Below are 17,282 nucleotides of genomic sequence, written 5' to 3'. Positions count from 1 at the left end.
TTCTTAATTTGCTTGCCTGGTTAAATAAAGGTTAAAAAAATATATATATACCAGTTCCATTAAGTTGAACATAGGAAAAAACACAGACAAGGTTATTGATTATTCTTTATTTCAGTATTTAATCTCTGTAACATCACCAACGAGTTTACTGTACAAGAAGCTCTGTTTTTTTGTTAATAAAAGTGATTACATTTACTTGTTCAACTTGGCACAAAGGAATGTTCCCCTTTTTAATAAATCTTTGATTTGATAATGACATTGTATAAATAATGGTAATAGCAGATCCATAGTTGAGCTCCACAACCTTTTTTCTGAAACATATACTTAAAGAGCTTAGTTTTGTTTTGAAGTAAAGATGATTCTTGAGTCACTGATACCAACAAAGTCTATACAAATGTGTGATAAGACAAAACAGCCGCATGATATAAAAATGGTCCACATAAGAAAAAAAAAGGAAGGTTGAGTCCAGCACACATAGTCCAAAAATCCAGGGTGGAGGGTGGATGACTCCAGGATGTTTGGAATCCCCATGATGAGTCCTAGGTCAAGGTTTCCCCTTTTGTCACCTGAACAGAAATACACGTTGATTAAATGGGCATATAACTTGGAGACGGTCAAACATAAGATACATTCACATCTTAGACTTACTCTGGCCTCTATGTATTCAATCCTTCTCTCCAACGCTGTCAACTTTTCATTGAGGGTGGCCAGACGAGATCGACAAGACATATCTGTGTGGATTTAAATACATTTAATACGTTATAGACAGCATATAGGTCATCCCCTTCAGTGAGGCACAGCTTACAATGCTGCCATTTGTCTGCAAAAAGAGATTCGACGCAGAGCCTACGGCGTAAGGTGTGCGTCGGTGTGCGTCGGCGGTGTGCGTCGCCGCGTACCCTACGCCGTAGGTCCTGCGTCGATTTAACGCAGAACCATAAATCAGCCTATAGGTGTTATGCCGCGTTCCATTTGTCCTCGGAAGTCGGAATTTCCCAGTTCCTAGTCGGAATTTTCAACTGGAACGCCCCTCGAAGTGGGATTTCCTACTGGGAAAGTGGGAGAAGCTTCACCACCCCCGAGTTACCTTTCCATGATGGCTGCCATTCCCAGTTCCTAGTTCCGATTTCCGAGGTAAATGGAACGCGGCATTAACATGTCTAATCCAGAACCTGTTGTTGATGTTTTTTTAAACCCCACGAAGCCACTGACAACTTTAATGGCCATCTAGTTTTAATTAGTTTTTAGTCCACCATCTCTCAACAATGCAAGGTTCTTCCATTGCTAAAGACAGAGCTATCTGCTAACTGGGAGTGGCCATTAAAAACATCAACATCAGTGCTGCTGGGCAGCAAAACCCGACCGGCTGACTTCGTCTTTCTTCACAAATATTTCATGCGGTGCTTATTGCATTCGAATAAAAGTTAGCTTGAAGCTTACCAAATGAGTTAAGGAAGTCAGCAATTTTCTTAATGCTGCTTGTAATCACTTCTATGTACTCTCGATTCGCCCAGTCTTGGTGGATCTCTCTCTGCACTGGGTCCTCCTGGCCGGCCATGTTGGATCTGAGTCGCAGCTGAACAGACAGACACACACACGCTCATCCAGGAAGCGCACAGATACATGTAGGAGATGATTAAAACTATGTATTTTGATCCACAATTAGCCTCGCTTGTCAACTGTTTGATATCTTTTTTGCAAAAAAAAAAAAAAAAAAAAGGGTATACGCAGGGGTGTAGATCCGATGTCAGGATTGGGGGGGACACCAATGTGATTTTAATTTTACATTTTTTGCCAATATGCAAATCATATGGAGCTAGAACAGTCTCATAATTCACAAATGCACAGGACAAGTTTTACAAATGCACAGACCGATTTGCAAATGCACACACCGTTTCACACATGCACAGAACAATTCACACGTGCGTAGGACAAGATACACAAATGTATTTTTGATGCACACACAAATATAACCTGATTTACAAATGCACAGAACAATTCACACGTGCGTAGGACAAGATATACAAATGTATTTTCGATGCAAACACAAATGTAACCTGATTTACAAATGTTTTTTTGTCTGTGAGCTGCGCTGGATTTGTGTGTGACTTTTGAGACTCCCCTGACGTGACTAGATCCACAAATACTTTTTTTTTAACACGGAAGGATCTGCAACCAATGAGATGTCTTCCTTTGTTTCAGCCAATCATAAGAGCGTATCCCACGTGGGGGACGCAGAGCAGACACGATTTACTCTAAACCAATCAGATTAAAGGGGCGGATACATCTGCTGTTTGAGCTGCGTTAGCGCTGTTCACATAGAAAAGTGATTAATATTTGGAGTTGGTGGAGTAAAGATAAATAAACAAGACAGCAACACGGGATGGAGAGCAGATCACTGCTCTGATTTTCTTGAGATCTCGGTAAAGAAAACAGCGCGATCGGAGATGGTTTGTCGGGCCGTTCAACCACAGCCGTCAGCGCCGCGAGTGGCGCTGGTCCCGGTCAGACACCAGCTGACCACAGTGACCAGACGTGGAGGTCAGAAACAAGCAGCGGTTATCCTCACATTTATGATGTAACATTGCCACCACACAGAGACAAACATGTGTCAAAACAGCGGCGGCAGATCAACACATTCCCGGTGCAGATAGAGTCGTGCTCATGGGAAGATGCAGCGGTGATGGTTCTGTTCGGGGTTTAGTCCACCGATCATCAAACATCTGAGCTGGATACAGAGGTTCTTCGGTTATCAGTCGACTGATACCAACTTTACTCCAGATATTTCGGTAAATTAATCTCCTGACATATGCTGCTGCTCCACCTGCCGCTGCTGCTCATCCCCGTCAAGCAGCGCAGCAGCTCTCTGCTCATGCGTCTGTCTGGTAGCTGAGCGGAATCAGCGGGACAATCCCAAGTAACAGGACTAAGAGCTGTCCCGACGGCTCTTTGAACGCCTGACAAACCATCTCCGATCGCGCTGTTTTCTTTACCGGTGTCGTGCCAAAAAGTGATTGAAGGCCAAATACAGTTAATGAAAGGTTGTTTCTGCCTAAATATGATTTGATCTCATTCTTGAACTTCATAATATAAACACTAGAGCTCACAAGATTGCTCTTAACTCTTTTAAAGGACCATTACAACACAAAATAGGCATTTTCACCTGCCAAAAATTGATTAAAGGCCAAATACAGTAAATGAAAAGTTGTTTCTGCCTAAATAAATAAAAATCAATAATATAATTGATCTCATTCTTGAGCTTCATATCTGAAAATCTGACGTTTTAGCGCTATAGAAATCAGAAGAAATCAGATTCTGGCAGGCAATCACTTTTTGGCACAACACCGGAATCACAAGAAAAGCAGATCTCCATCCCGTGTTGCTGTCTTGTTTATTTATCTTTACTCCAACAAACTCCAAATATCACTTTTCTTTTTTTTTATTGTATTTTTATATTTTCAACCACAAAAAGAGGGGTATACCTTAGGTACATAACACAAAACCCCCACAATTCAACCCCCCCCCCCCCAAAAAAAGTCAAAGTCCATACATACCAAAACATATTTCATAGTGCTATAATCATGCCAAATATACTAACCGAAAATTCTACTCACTGCACTAATTGAGAATACCAGATATATTACTACCATATCTGTTCTATCAATGACTCTGAAATAATAATTAAATAGTTAAATAATATTTCTACCCTACTTCTTGATGAAGGGGACTTATCAAAAAAAAAAAAAAAAAAGTAGGAGACACAATGTCATTACTTTCTTATTCTAAGTTGGGGCTGGTCCGTTAAAGAACCAAAATGATATCCAAATATATACCATCAAAACACAACGAAAACAAAACCAAAAAAACTAACAAAACAAGCAGACATAAACGGTGGGAAAACCCCACTTAAAACAATACAAACCATTGCACTCAGGTCTTATCATTGTCACTATGCCTTACATTGACCTACGGAATTCTTAAAATCAAATTCTGTATGAGATTGCCATATTTTAAAAAAGTCTGAGGATTTGCCTTTACTCTTGTAGTAAATATCTTCAAGTGTAAGGAGCTTGAGAGTTCATTCCACCAATGGGCTACTGGGGGTTTAGATTCTTTCCATATACATTTCCTGGCTGCCAACATAGCAAGATCTATATATTTGCATTGATATTTGTTCCACTTGTCTGACATACTAGTTCCCAAAAGACATAAACGAGGTGACAAAGAGACAAATACACGTAAACATTGAGATATCAACTTGGTAACAGAATTCCAAAAAAAGGAAAGTGCATCACATGACCAAAACATATGAAAAAAATTCCTTTTTGTTTCTTACAACGCCAGCAGAGAAATGACATCTCACTGTTCATTTTATGCAATCTTAGACTCTCTCACTTTTCTAAGCGAACGGGGCTAACGCAGTTCAAACAGCAGGTGTATCCGCCCCTTTAATCTGATTGGTTTAGAGTAAATTTTTTAAATATTAATTCAGACTAAAAAAAAAAAAAGTATGGCGTAGCAATACTTTCAATCTGTACACCTCAAAATGCACCGTGGATGTATTATTTTTTTAGAAATATATTTTTAATAAATATTCTACATATTCAACCTTTAAGTCTGAAAATACATTTGTTCAATTTTGAATAATTTAGGGTATTTTTATTGGGGGGGACAATTCATGTTTTTCAGAAATTGGGGGGGACATGTCCCCCCCGTCCCCCCCGGGATCTGCACCCATGGGTGTAGGCTACGTTTCAGTTGTTGCTTAGCGTTAAATAGGTCCACCTCAATGGCTGTGATGGAACTAGTAGAGGAAATTTCAACTGCTATCGAGAAAGGGGAATATACAGTGAGGGTGTTTATTGACTTGAAGAAAGCATTTGATACCATATATCATAATATTTTATTAAATAAACTAGTATGGTGTCAGAGGGATTGCCGATTCATGGATAAAGAGTCATCTCGCTGATAGATTTCAATATGTTGAATTAAATAATGTAAAATCAGAACTAGAAAGAGTCAACTTCGGTGTCCCACAAGGCTCCATGTTAGGTCATAAATTGTTCATATTATATATAAATGATTTTTGTAAAGTGTCTAAAATGATAAAATATGTCTTGTTTGCTGACGACACAAACCTTTATTGTTCAGGGAAGAATTTGGAACGGCTGCTGAATGTGGTGGAAGAACTGGGAGAAATGAAAAATGTGAAGGCATGGTTTGATATCAATAAGCTATCATTAAATCTAACTAAAACTAAGTTCATAATTTTTGGCACTAAGAAAAAAAAATCAAATAACAATTATTTGCATTAATAAGTTGTCAGGACTCAGTGTGTCGGGTTTTATCCGAGCCTGATCAGCTGCGACGAGCACGAGCCCGCAGCTCTCTGGCTGCTGAGCAGCAGAGTCATTTTCCGATGCTTTTTCGAAAGCCCGAACAGTCCAGCCCCGCCCACGCATCTACCATCATTCAGCGGAGCCGCCACCCGAGCGGCACGACCTCCCCGACCGCGGGGACCGTTATATAATAGATCCATGGCGGGGACGCGTCGGGATAAATGATCACGCCGCGCTCGCTCGCTCTGGGCGCAGACCCAAGTAATCGATCCCTGATCCTGGCGGATCTAAACCATGGATGTATTATATAACTGGATACCGGATCGAAAATGGCCGCCCATTCATTTCAATGGAGTTTGCTCACCCAGCGCATCCGCCGAAAAAATTTCTGACTTCCTGGTTTACTTCCTGGTACACGGGCCCATAGAGCATGCGCAGTTGAGTCACCTCCCATGATGCTCTGGGGCCTCCCATCATGCCCCGGGGCAATGTGAACGAGCGCTGCGCGCTCTGGACAAGCGCTGCGCGCTCATGAGTCCTTCAGACCGGTAATGATAGATGTACACAATGAAATTAGGGATTTATAGGGCAAATCAACCGATGCTGTTCTCAAAGTCATGGTTATAGACTATACATGGTTCATTTGTGTGTTTTTTTTTAATTAAAGATAAAACGAGTCATTTTTATTTAAGATGAGACACCCCAGGTTAATAGGCTAAAATAGGGTAAAAATGTAAATAGCAGGTATCACCATGAAACTTCCCAAGTTTATTACTTACATTAAGACAAATATTTTTTGTATTACAAGTTTTGTCAAGTATTATGTTTAAATATGTCAAATATTATGTTTAAATGTGGTTAATTTACTGCGTTACACAGAGGCTACGCCGTAGGCTCCGCGGCTCCGCGCACCCTACGGCGTAGGAGCCGCGGAGCCGCGGACTGCCCACTGCCCACTGCCCTGCGGGCACTGCCCGGCTTCGCAGTGCCCGCGGAGCTGCGGAGGTGCAGCTTCCCCGGGAGCACTGTCATAAAATAAGCTGAGGATTAAGGGTTAAGATGATGTTAAACACATGACATCTAAAACTCCACGGCACCGTCGCAACAACTACGACACATCTCTCTCCCTGCACGTTTGCTCAAACCTGATGGAGGTCAGTTTTATTGTGAGGTGGGGATCTCACGCCACAAGCTCATTTTGTTAATATTGACCCTCATTTAGTCCCGTGCAGGGCGCTGCCTCCAAATGAAAGAGCAACAGAAGAATACATATTTGAAGTGCGTTAGGTGTGTGTGTGCAGGAGGATCTCAGTGGAAACACCCACACCTGCGCCTCCGCGGAGCCGCAGATGATCTACAGGATCATTAGAATGCTTATGAATCAGTGGCGTAGCCACGGGTGTGCCAGGGTGTGCCAGTGCCACCCAAAGAGACAGCTGGCACACCCAAAAATTTGATGCATTTTTTTTTTTTTTTTTTGTATAGTTTTCTAAGTATTCTAAATCTAGGCTAATCTAGGCTATTAGTATGTAATCATGATGTTCAAAATAATTCAAAATAAAAATTATTATTATTTTTGCATGTAAACCCCCGTCAGGCGATGTGTCGCGGCAGCTGGACTGTTAAACCTAAATTATGGTTCCGCGTTAAATCGACGGCGTAACCTACGGCGTTGGGTACGCGGCGACGCACAGGTACGTTGTGCGTCGCCGCGTACCCTACGCCGTAGGCTCTGCGTCGGTCTAACGCGGAACCATAAACCAGCCTTCAGACAACTCATCAAACTAAAGGTGGATGGCGGACATGAGTTCCCGTCCATTATTGAAGTCTTAAACTCCTGCGACAAAGATGTTTTATCCAAGATTAAATGTTTGCATCGTGATAGCATTGCCTGTTACAAGTTGCTCCGTGGAGCCTTTTTTTAGTCGTCAACAGGACCAGAGCCGTCAGAGCGACGACGCTCACAGAGAGACTGAGGAGCCTCTCGTTGCTCATGTTTGAAAAAGATTTGAAGTGTGCATTTTCTGTATTTAACAGCGTTTGTGTGTAATGTATATGATTAATAACAGCAGCACATCATGATTAGGCGCCCCTATGCTCCTTCACCCCCCCTCTCTCCTCCCCGACACACACACTGGTATGAGGCTGCAGCTCCAATGCGCGCCCCCGCGAGCACGCGCTGTAGCGCGAGTGTTTTGGATTGACGGTAACTTTATGGAGAGGTAGAGAAAGAGAGAGAAAGAATCAGGACAGGCAGGGGAAGCCAACAGGTTGGTCTAATATTAGGTAGAAGTTTAGGAAGAGCCACTTGATACTAAGTGATTAATATCTAAATATGATTTATATGGAAAGATTGCATAAGCAAGATTTGCAATTTATTCAAAGCTATTAAAAATGCTTGTTGCACAAAATGCCCAGTATGGTTTGAATTTCTGCTGACCAACCTGTCCTTTTGGGAAAATTATATTATTTTATTTTATTATTTTATAATAAAACCATCATGCCAACCTTAAGCCAAATAGTTGTGTTCTGCCTCTGGTTAAATAGCTTTGTTGATCATGCGTAATGTGGATACGTTATGGCTCTGAGTGCATGAGTGTTATATTTCACTATGTTTGCTTCATTGGGCAGCAATGTGTGTGTGTGGTTATGTTTTTGTGATGTTTTTTTTTTTAGGACATGCATAAAGTGTGGTTATTATATTACTTATTATAATATTATATATATTATTATACTTATTATATATTGATAGCACACAACATGTGGATATGTTTTGCACTGTTAATAATGTTGGATATACATGCTTTTGAATGTTTGTGGAGGTGTAACGTCTAGTTTTGTTGAAAAAAAATTTGGCACACCCCGTTTTTGCTGGTGCACACCCAAAGTCTCTTTTCTGGCTACGCCACTGTTATGAATGTGGTCGAAAACGCAGATCTTCGGTTATGTGTGGATGCAAATGTTTTTATAAACGGAGGGGGGGAAATATTCGTTTTTAAAAATACCCGGCTACGTGTGGACAGGGTCTTAGACTTGTGTTATTCCTGCCTGATATCTTATTTTCACAAACCATACACCGTTGGCTACAACGGAAATGTTTAAGTACAAGAATGACAAACCATTATTATTCTTGCTATTAAACATTTCTGTTTGGTGCAAATTGGCAATGCAATGTGTTTCTGAGTGATTATTCCGCCGAACGGCTTAGTTTCAGCCATCCTCGTTCCCGAGACACACACGACCGCGCTTTGCGAGTCCACGGCACAGCCGTGACGTCACGCCCAGAAAGAGACTTTTCTTTGACTTTTCTGGCCGTTATAAAACATTTTTGACGGATATAAAGTCCATGACTTAAAAATATAGAATACAAAGATTAGTAATTGGTGGTGATTACAGCTGGAGGTGTCCTGTGAACAGTTTTAGAGGCTTCTCTTTTACTATTGCGGTCTATGGGAAAAAAGCTTTCTGGGCCCCATGGGATTTTTTGTTGCAGTACCGCGGCTGGCCACTGGAAAAAATCGGCGTGCCTGCTGAGCGCGAGACTGGGGGTCTGATCTAAACCTACTCTGTGCAAAATGAAGGATTTTCTCTGTAAATGCACACAATTTCTCTTACTATTACACGTACAGCTAGCTGAGTGTCTTCTTCTCCTCATTTGGTCGGGAGTTGCTATGCAGTCCGGCGGCCCACGCGGCCCACAAGTACAAAACAGAATTTTTTTGTGGCCCACTAGATGGCGCTCGCGGCCCAAGTGTGGGCCGCGAGGAATCACTGTCTTACAGGGTCAAGTGAGGCGAAATGTGACGAATTAGAACCTGATGAGTTGTTAAATGTATTTATCTGTGCAATGAAGTTGCAATACTTGTTTTTGAGTTGTTTCTCTCCCATTAAAGCCCATTTTTGCTCTCCGGTAAGGCAACTGTGAGAATCCAGGATGGAACACCTGGGGTATATAAATAGGGCTCACAGATATTTCACTGTTGTGTCACTTCGGTAGCACATGTACTAGAACAATACAGAGAAGATTAGCATGGCCCCGCAAGGATGACATGCACAATCGTGAAGTGTTCCTAATTTTTTTGTCCTGAATGTTTTATTTGATATAATATTTATTTAGTCACTAGTCTGTTCTCTTGCAATACAGGCTCAAATCTATGTCACTTTACTCATGGTGAACATGGCGAACTTTGCCATGCAGATCTTTTCAATTTAGGAGCAATTATAGATTAAATTATATATTATTTCCTTCTCAATTTATCGACAAATATAGTTCAAAACATCAAATATACATCTTTTATTAAGTACAACCGACTCCTGCACTTGCCTTTAGTCCTCCTTCAGGCATACTGACTGTTTTACTTGATTAATTGTTTTATCTTTTGTATTGTGTTTTAATGTCTTTTTGTGTATTTATATAACTTTGTTTTTTCATCTTAGCTCCCTCCCCTTACCCCCCTAGGCTGCACTTGTAAATAAGAAATTTGTTCTTAATTTGCTTGCCTGGTTAAATAAAGGTTAAAAAATATATATATATATATACCAGTTCCATTAAGTTGAACATAGGAAAAAACACAGACAAGGTTATTGATTATTCTTTATTTCAGTATTTAATCTCTGTAACATCACCAACGAGTTTACTGTACAAGAAGCTCTGTTTTTTTGTTAATAAAAGTGATTACATTTACTTGTTCAACTTGGCACAAAGGAATGTTCCCCTTTTTCATAAATCTTTGATTTGATAATGACATTGTATAAATAATGGTAATAGCAGATCCATAGTTGAGCTCCACAACCTTTTTTTCTGAAACATATACTTAAAGAGCTTAGTTTTGTTTTGAAGTAAAGATGATTCTTGAGTCACTGATACCAACAAAGTCTATACAAATGTGTGATAAGACAAAACAGCTGCATGATATAAAAATGGTCCACATAAGAAAAAAAAGGAAGGTTGAGTCCAGCACACATAGTCCAAAAATCCAGGGTGGAGGGTGGATGACTCCAGGATGTTGGGAATCCCCATGATGAGTCCTAGGTCAAGGTTTCCCCTTTTGTCACCTTTGTCACCCTTTTTTTTTTTTTTTTTTTTGGAATTAAGAACAGAACAAAAAATCCACACAAAACAATGACAAATACACGAAAATTATTATATTCTTATATACAAGTAATATTTAAGTATTTAAGCTAAACAGTATGAATTAAAAAAATAGATGAATAAAAAGGGGAAAAAAAAAAAAAAAAAAAAAAAAAACCCAAAAACAAAAGAAAAGTAAATAAAAAGATAAATAAAAAGGAGGAAGAAAGAAAGGAATGAGAGAAGAGAGGGAGGGGGGGGATCTGTCAATCAGGAGGCAGGGACTGGAGAGAGTGGAAGAATGTAAGAAAGGGAAGCCACTTATTATAAAATTTGTTGCAACTACCCTTCAGTGAATATTTAATCTTTTCCAGCTTCAGAAAAAACATGGTGTCGTTGAGCCACTGGGTACTAGAAGGAGCCTTAGTCGACTTCCAGTGGAGAAGAAGGTGGCGTCTTGCCAGTAAGGAAGTAAAAGCCAAAATGTCTTTTTGGTTTGAAGTAAACCGGCCATGGTCCTCTGGGAGCCCGAATATGGCAACATGGGGGGAGACTTTTATATTCACCGAGAGTATTTTTGACATGGTGTCAAAATAATTCGACCAAAAGCGAGAAAGTAGTGGGCAAGAGTAAAACATATGGGTTAAATTGCAGGACGAGGCATGACATTTGTCGCATTCGTCAGTGACACTGGGATAGATCTGTGAGAGTCGAGCTTTAGAAAAGTGGACTCTAAACAGTACTTTAAACTGTATAAGTGTAAGACGAGCGCAGGATGAACTTGTGTAAATTTTTTTAAGAGCAGCGTCCCACCAGTCATCCTCCAAATTTAGATCCAGTTCATCTTCCCAGGCAGCCCTAACTTTAATAACTGGAGAGAGATCGAAAGACAGAAGGTCATCGTAAACCTTAGAGATCAGTGATTTTTGAAGTGGATCATGGTTTAAAAGCACCTCCCACTGTAGAGTCGGCGGAGAGGATGGAAAAACTGGAAACAAAGCTTTAGCGCAGTGTCTAATCTGAAAGTATCGAAAGAGATGAGAAGGCGGGAGATTAAATTCACCTGAGAGATCTGCAAAGCTGCGAAAGATACCATCCTTGTAAAGATCTCCAAAATTTTTCAGGCCCTTATTATGCCATATGAGAAAGGTTGAATCTGTAAGCGGAGGTCGAAATAAATGATTGTTCAGTAATGGAGCTAAAGTAGATGCTGACTTAAATTTGAAGTGTTTCCTAAATTGATACCAAATTTTAAGTGTGGAGTGAACCACTTGATTATTTGTAAAGACAGAGAGGTTGGATGGAATAGATGAGGTAAGTAGAGCAGGTAAAGAGGATGAAATGCATGACTGTGCCTCCAATTTACACCATGGCATATTCACCGATTTAAACCAAAATGAAATTTTTTGAATATGTGCTGCCCAATAATACAGTTGGAAATTGGGAAGTGCCAGTCCGCCATTGAATTTACATCTCTGAAGTGTGGATTTGCGGATTCTAGGAGCCTTCCCACACCATAAGAAGTCAGAAATAGTTTGATCAATTATTTTAAAAAAGTGTTTTGGTAAGAAAAGTGGAAGACAATGGAACAGAAATAGAAATTTGGGCAAAATATTCATTTTAACTGCGTTAATTCTTCCAATTAATGAAAGAGGTAAGCTTTTCCATCTATGGAGGTCAGATTTAATTGTAGACATTAAAGGTGAGAGATTAGCAGAAAAAAGAGAGCTTAACGTTCTGGTTACGTTGATCCCAAGATACCTAAAGCCGGAAGGACTAATCTTAAAAGGGATATCTGACTGTACGAGCTGTGTTGCTGAGTCATTAATGGGATAGCATTCACTTTTAGATACGTTCACTTTATAGCCTGAGAAAGACCCGAATCTCTGGAAAGCAGATAAAATTGAAGGAATGGAGAGGACAGGATCCGAGACATATAACAGTAAGTCATCAGCGTAAAGTGACAGCTTATATTCTGTTCCCAATCGGGAGATCCCAGTAAAAGTGGGGGAGGACCTCAGAAAGATTGACAGGGGCTCTATAGCTAGTGCGAATAATAGGGGAGAGAGGGGACACCCCTGTCTGGTGCCACGGGCTAGAGTAAAAAAATTGGACTGAATGCCATTAGTGGAAACGCTTGCTTGTGGAGACGTGTAAAGGAGACGAATCAAAGAAATGAACCCATTCCCCAGCCCAAACTTCTTCAGTACAGTAAATAAATAGTCCCATTCAATCCTATCAAATGCCTTTTCAGCATCGACTGAGATTACGACTTCAGGTGTTGTGGTGATAGTTTTAGACTGAATAATATTTAAAAGTGTCCGCACATTAAAGAATAACTGTCGTCCCTTAACAAATCCTGTCTGTTCATTTGAGACAATAGTTGGCAAAATGTTCTCCAAGCGATAAGCCAAGGCTTTAGCAAGGATCTTAGCATCTACATTTATTAACGAAAGAGGTCTGTATGAGCCGCAGAGAGTTGGATCCTTATCTTTTTTTAAGAGGAGACTTATGGAGGCTTGCCTTAAAGTGGGAGGGAGAGTGCCATGTTCCAGTGATTCCTTATAAACAGCATGCAATAAAGGGGACAATTTATCCTGAAATTTCTTAAAAAATTCCACTGGAAATCCATCAGGGCCAGGAGCTTTGTTATTTTGCATACTTCTCACAGCGAGATTAATTTCTTCTACCGTTAATGGTGAGTCAAGATTTTTAGCAGCATCGGAGCCTATAACAGGAAAGTTGAGGCTATCTAAGAATGAATTCAATTCAGTGGAGCCAGATGGAGATTCAGACGTATATAAAGAGGAATAAAATGAGTGAAAGACAGAATTAATGGCGGTGGGATCCTGATGCAATGAGCCTGATGAATCTTTTATCTGAAGGATCATACGTGAGGCTGCCTGGCGACGTAGCTGATGAGCCATGAGCCGACTTGCCTTGTCTCCATGTTCATAATATACGGAGCGTGATCGTAAGAGAAGTCGCTCTGCGTCATTAGTGGTAAGGAGATCAAATTCAGTCTGTAAATCGACACGTTGCTTAAGAAAACTGGGAGAGGGGCAAGTAGCAAGTTGTTGGTCCAATTTTGTGATCTTAATAGAGAGTTCTTGTAATTTGGCTTTCCGGGACTTATTCAAGTGAGCAGAGAAGGAGATAATTTGTCCCCGCAAATATGCTTTTAATGATTCCCACAGCAGTGAAGATGAAATTGGTTCCATATCATTTTGATTTATAGAGATGTAATCATCAATTTTAGTTGTAATAAAATTGGTGAACTTATCATCTGAGAGAAGTAATGTATTGAACCTCCAAGATGTTGAGTAGCGTGGCTGTGAAGAGAACTGAATATCCAAAGAAAGAGGAGCGTGGTCGGAGATCACAATAGGATGATAATCAACAGACAGTACTTTGGGAATTAGTTTAGCATCAATAAAATAATAATCAATCCGAGAGAAAGATTGATGCATCTGAGAAAAGAAGGAATATTTTTTGGTACAAGGGTTATAAAATCTCCAAGGATCGGTGCAACCGTTCTTGGACACAAAATCTGAAAGAGACCTCGACATTGAAGAAGGAGTCAGATTTCGTGGGCTGGAGCGGTCTAGTTTGGGGTCAATTACGCAGTTCATATCCCCGCCAATTATAAGAAGACTGTCGTTCAATGAGGGGAGACATTCAAAAAGCTTGTTCATAAAGTGTGGGTTGTCAAAACTGGGGGCATATATATTAACTAATAATATGGGAATATGAAATAGCGTACCCGCCACAATTAAGTATCTGCCGTTTTTGTCTGAAATCACCTTAGATGCTGAAAACTGCATTGACTTACCAATTAATATAGCAACCCCCCTGGCCTTAGAGTTGAAATCAGAGTGAAACACCTCAGAAACCCAGGGACATTTAAGTCTGACCTGGTCTTTGGTGCGCATGTGGGTTTCCTGAAGGAACACTAAGTCAGCTTTAAGACGTCTCAGGTGAGCAAATATTCTCGATCTCTTAATTGGACTCCCCATGCCTTTAATATTCCAGCTCAACAACCTCACAGAAGTACCAGTATTAGTGGCCATATGTTAAATTCCTAAAGATAGAGATGTACCGAATGCGGATCCCCAAGGAAGGAAAGGAAAGAAAGGGATGGAGGGAGGAAAGAAAGAAAGAAAGAAAGAGGAAAGAAGAAGAAAAAAAAAAAAAAAAAAAAAAAAAAAGGGGGAGAAAAAAAAAAAAAAAATAAATAAAAAAAAGGGGGAAAATTGAAAACAACAACAAACTTAACCTACTGAACCCCCCACCCCCCACCCCCCAATTGCACTTACAACGACCCCATCCCCAAACGATGGAGAACCCAGTGCAAACTCCAGAAGGAGTCAGATCCCTGAAAAGAACACTTACGGCTTTAAGCATAACTAACAAGATAATAACTAACAAGCTTCGTGTTGAGCTCCTGCAAGCCCAGCAACATTAACAGAGAGGTACAACCAATCACGACCAAGTTAAACTGAAAACCACATACCGTGTATATATGGGAGAGAAGAAAAAAAAAAAAAAAAAACCGACACTGATGAACTGAAAAAAGTTCAACTAGACTTTGAGCGGCGTGATGAAAGCGCTGGCCTCCTCTGCCGACCTGAACTCCCTTTCTGCGCCGTTGTGGGTGATGCGGAGGCGGGCGGGGTACAGCAGACCGTAGCGGATCCCCGGGATCTCGCGGAGCCGGCGGCGGACGTCATTAAAGGCGGCTCGGGCACGGGCCGTCTTCTGGGTGTGGTCGGGAAAGACAGAAAAAGTCAACTCTCCACACGTAATCCGTTGCTGAGCCCTGGCTCGGCGCAATATATCCACACAGTCTGTATGATAGTGCAGACGGGCGATGATGGGACGAGGGCGCTCTCCGGGCTTCGGCTTCGGCTGGAGGGTGCGGTGCGCCCGGTCCAGGAGAGGCTCCTTCTCCAGGCTGAAAGCCTCCTTGAGCAGAGAGGGAATATCCGTAACAGCAGAAGAGGTGGAAAAATCTTCAGGAATTCCCACGATCCGTATGTTATTGCGCCGGGATCTCGCCTCCAGATCCTCGCATTTACCATCCAGCCTCATCAGTTCAGCTGACAGATGCTCCACTTTAGCCTGTAAGGTTGTGATGTCATCGGTGCAGGATGAAAGAGATGTTTCCATTTCAACCACGGTGTTCTTCAGAGCGCGCACATCAGACTGGATGTTTGTAATGCTTTTTGATAATTCCGACTTCACCGCTTGCAGCTCAGTCTTGATGCTCGACAGGTTTTCATTTAAAGCAGCCTGAAGCTCCGATTTAAAAACAGCCGCCATCTCAACGCGGAGTGATGCGAGCAGCTCGGCCTTAAAGTCGTGTGAAGGAGCGGCCCCGGCGGCCTCGGCCAGGCTGGACGGGGGGTCACCACGAGGCGGGGATGCTGCGTGCGGAGAGGGCCGCGGGGGTGGTGCGGATGGTTTGAGTTTTGGAGGCATTTTGGTCGGCAAAAATACGGGGCCAAAGTAGAATAATGAAGGTCGGGAAAAATAAACCGAAGGAAGATGAAAAAGCTGTACCAAAAATAGATATTTTTAAAGGTTGTTGCAGGAGCTCAAAAAAACACGTCCTAGTCCATTAGTCGCTACACCGGAAGTCCATACATTCACATCTTAGACTTACTCTGGCCTCTATGTATTCAATCCTTCTCTCCAACGCTGTCAACTTTTCATTGAGGGTGGCCAGACGAGATCGACAAGACATATCTGTGTGGATTTAAATACACATTTAAAGCGCTATATAAATAAAATGTATTATTATTATTATTATTATTATTATTATTATTATTATTATTATTATTATTATTATTATTATTATTATTATTATTATTATTATTATTATTACATTTAATACGTTATAGACAGCATACAGGTCATCCCCTTCAGCGAGGCACAGCTTGCAATGCTGCCATTTGTCATACAAAAAGACAATCGAGGTGCAGATCGATGTCAGGATTGGGGGGGACACCAACGTGATTTTAATTTTTAATTTTTTGCCAATATGCAAATCATACCATGCCATAAATTGGTAAAGGCTCGCCAAAAAATACTGCACAGGGAATCATTTATTGTGCTTACCTTTCTTGTTTATTTCTTGTTTATTTGTCCTAAACAGCCCGTCAAAAATTTTAAAAATATCAATTCAGACTAAAAAAAAAAAAATTATGGCGTAGCAATACTTTCAATCTGTACACCTCAAAACGCACCGTGGATGTATTATTTTTTTAGAAATATATTTTTAATAAATATTCTACATATTCAACCTTTAAGTCTGAAAATACATTTGTTCAATTTTGAATAATTTAGGGTATTTTTATTGGGGGGGACAATTCATGTTTTTCAGAAATTGGGGGGACATGTCCCCCCCGTCCCCCCCGGGATCTGCACCCATGGGTGTAGGCTACGTTTCAGTTGTTGCTTAGCGTTAAATAGGTCCACCTCAATGGCTGTGATGGAACTTAGAGGAAATTTCAACTGCTATCGAGAAAGGGGAATATACAGTGGGGGTGTTTATTGACTTGAAGAAGGCATTTGATACCATATATCATAATATTTTATTAAATAAACAAGAGAGATATGGTGTCAGAGGGATTGCCAATTCATGGGTAAAGAGTTATCTCGCTGATAGATTTCAATATGTTGAATTAAATAATGTAAAATCAGAACTAGAAAGAGTCAACTTCGGTGTCCCACAAGGCTCCGTGTTAGGTCCTAAATTGTTCATATTATATATAAATGAGTTTTGTAAAGTCTCTAAAATAATAAAATATGTCTTGTTTGCTGACGACGCAAACCTTTATTGTTCAGGGAAGAATTTGGAACGGCTGCTG

At 40.7% G+C, this 17,282-nt stretch overlaps 1 protein-coding gene, 1 long non-coding RNA gene and 1 pseudogene across 2 annotated transcripts; 1 reads left to right on the top strand and 2 right to left on the bottom strand.

Annotated features, from left to right (window-relative positions):
• Positions 1–92: 92 nt before the first annotated feature.
• Positions 93–1,596, bottom strand: brk1 (BRICK1 subunit of SCAR/WAVE actin nucleating complex). Its single transcript, XM_061728529.1, has 3 exons — positions 1,441–1,596; positions 649–731; positions 93–566 (listed from the first exon to the last, which is right to left on the bottom strand). The coding sequence occupies exons 1-3, from the start codon at positions 1,556–1,558 to the stop codon at positions 540–542; spliced, it is 228 nt and encodes a 75-aa protein (XP_061584513.1). The 5' UTR covers positions 1,559–1,596; the 3' UTR covers positions 93–539.
• Positions 1,597–9,323: 7,727 nt separating this feature from the next.
• On the top strand, positions 9,324–9,418 carry LOC133449658 (U6 spliceosomal RNA; annotated as a pseudogene).
• Positions 9,419–9,920: 502 nt separating this feature from the next.
• LOC133449385 (uncharacterized) lies at positions 9,921–16,180 on the bottom strand. The gene is made up of 2 exons (XR_009783032.1): positions 16,076–16,180; positions 9,921–10,394 (listed from the first exon to the last, which is right to left on the bottom strand). It is a non-coding gene; the product is annotated as an uncharacterized LOC133449385 (long non-coding RNA).
• Positions 16,181–17,282: the final 1,102 nt, after the last annotated feature.

This window comes from Cololabis saira, chromosome 8 (assembly GCF_033807715.1).
Source record: "Cololabis saira isolate AMF1-May2022 chromosome 8, fColSai1.1, whole genome shotgun sequence".
In the NCBI taxonomy this organism is placed as follows: domain Eukaryota; kingdom Metazoa; phylum Chordata; class Actinopteri; order Beloniformes; family Belonidae; genus Cololabis; species Cololabis saira.
This window is presented reverse-complemented; position numbering and strand designations above follow the sequence as displayed.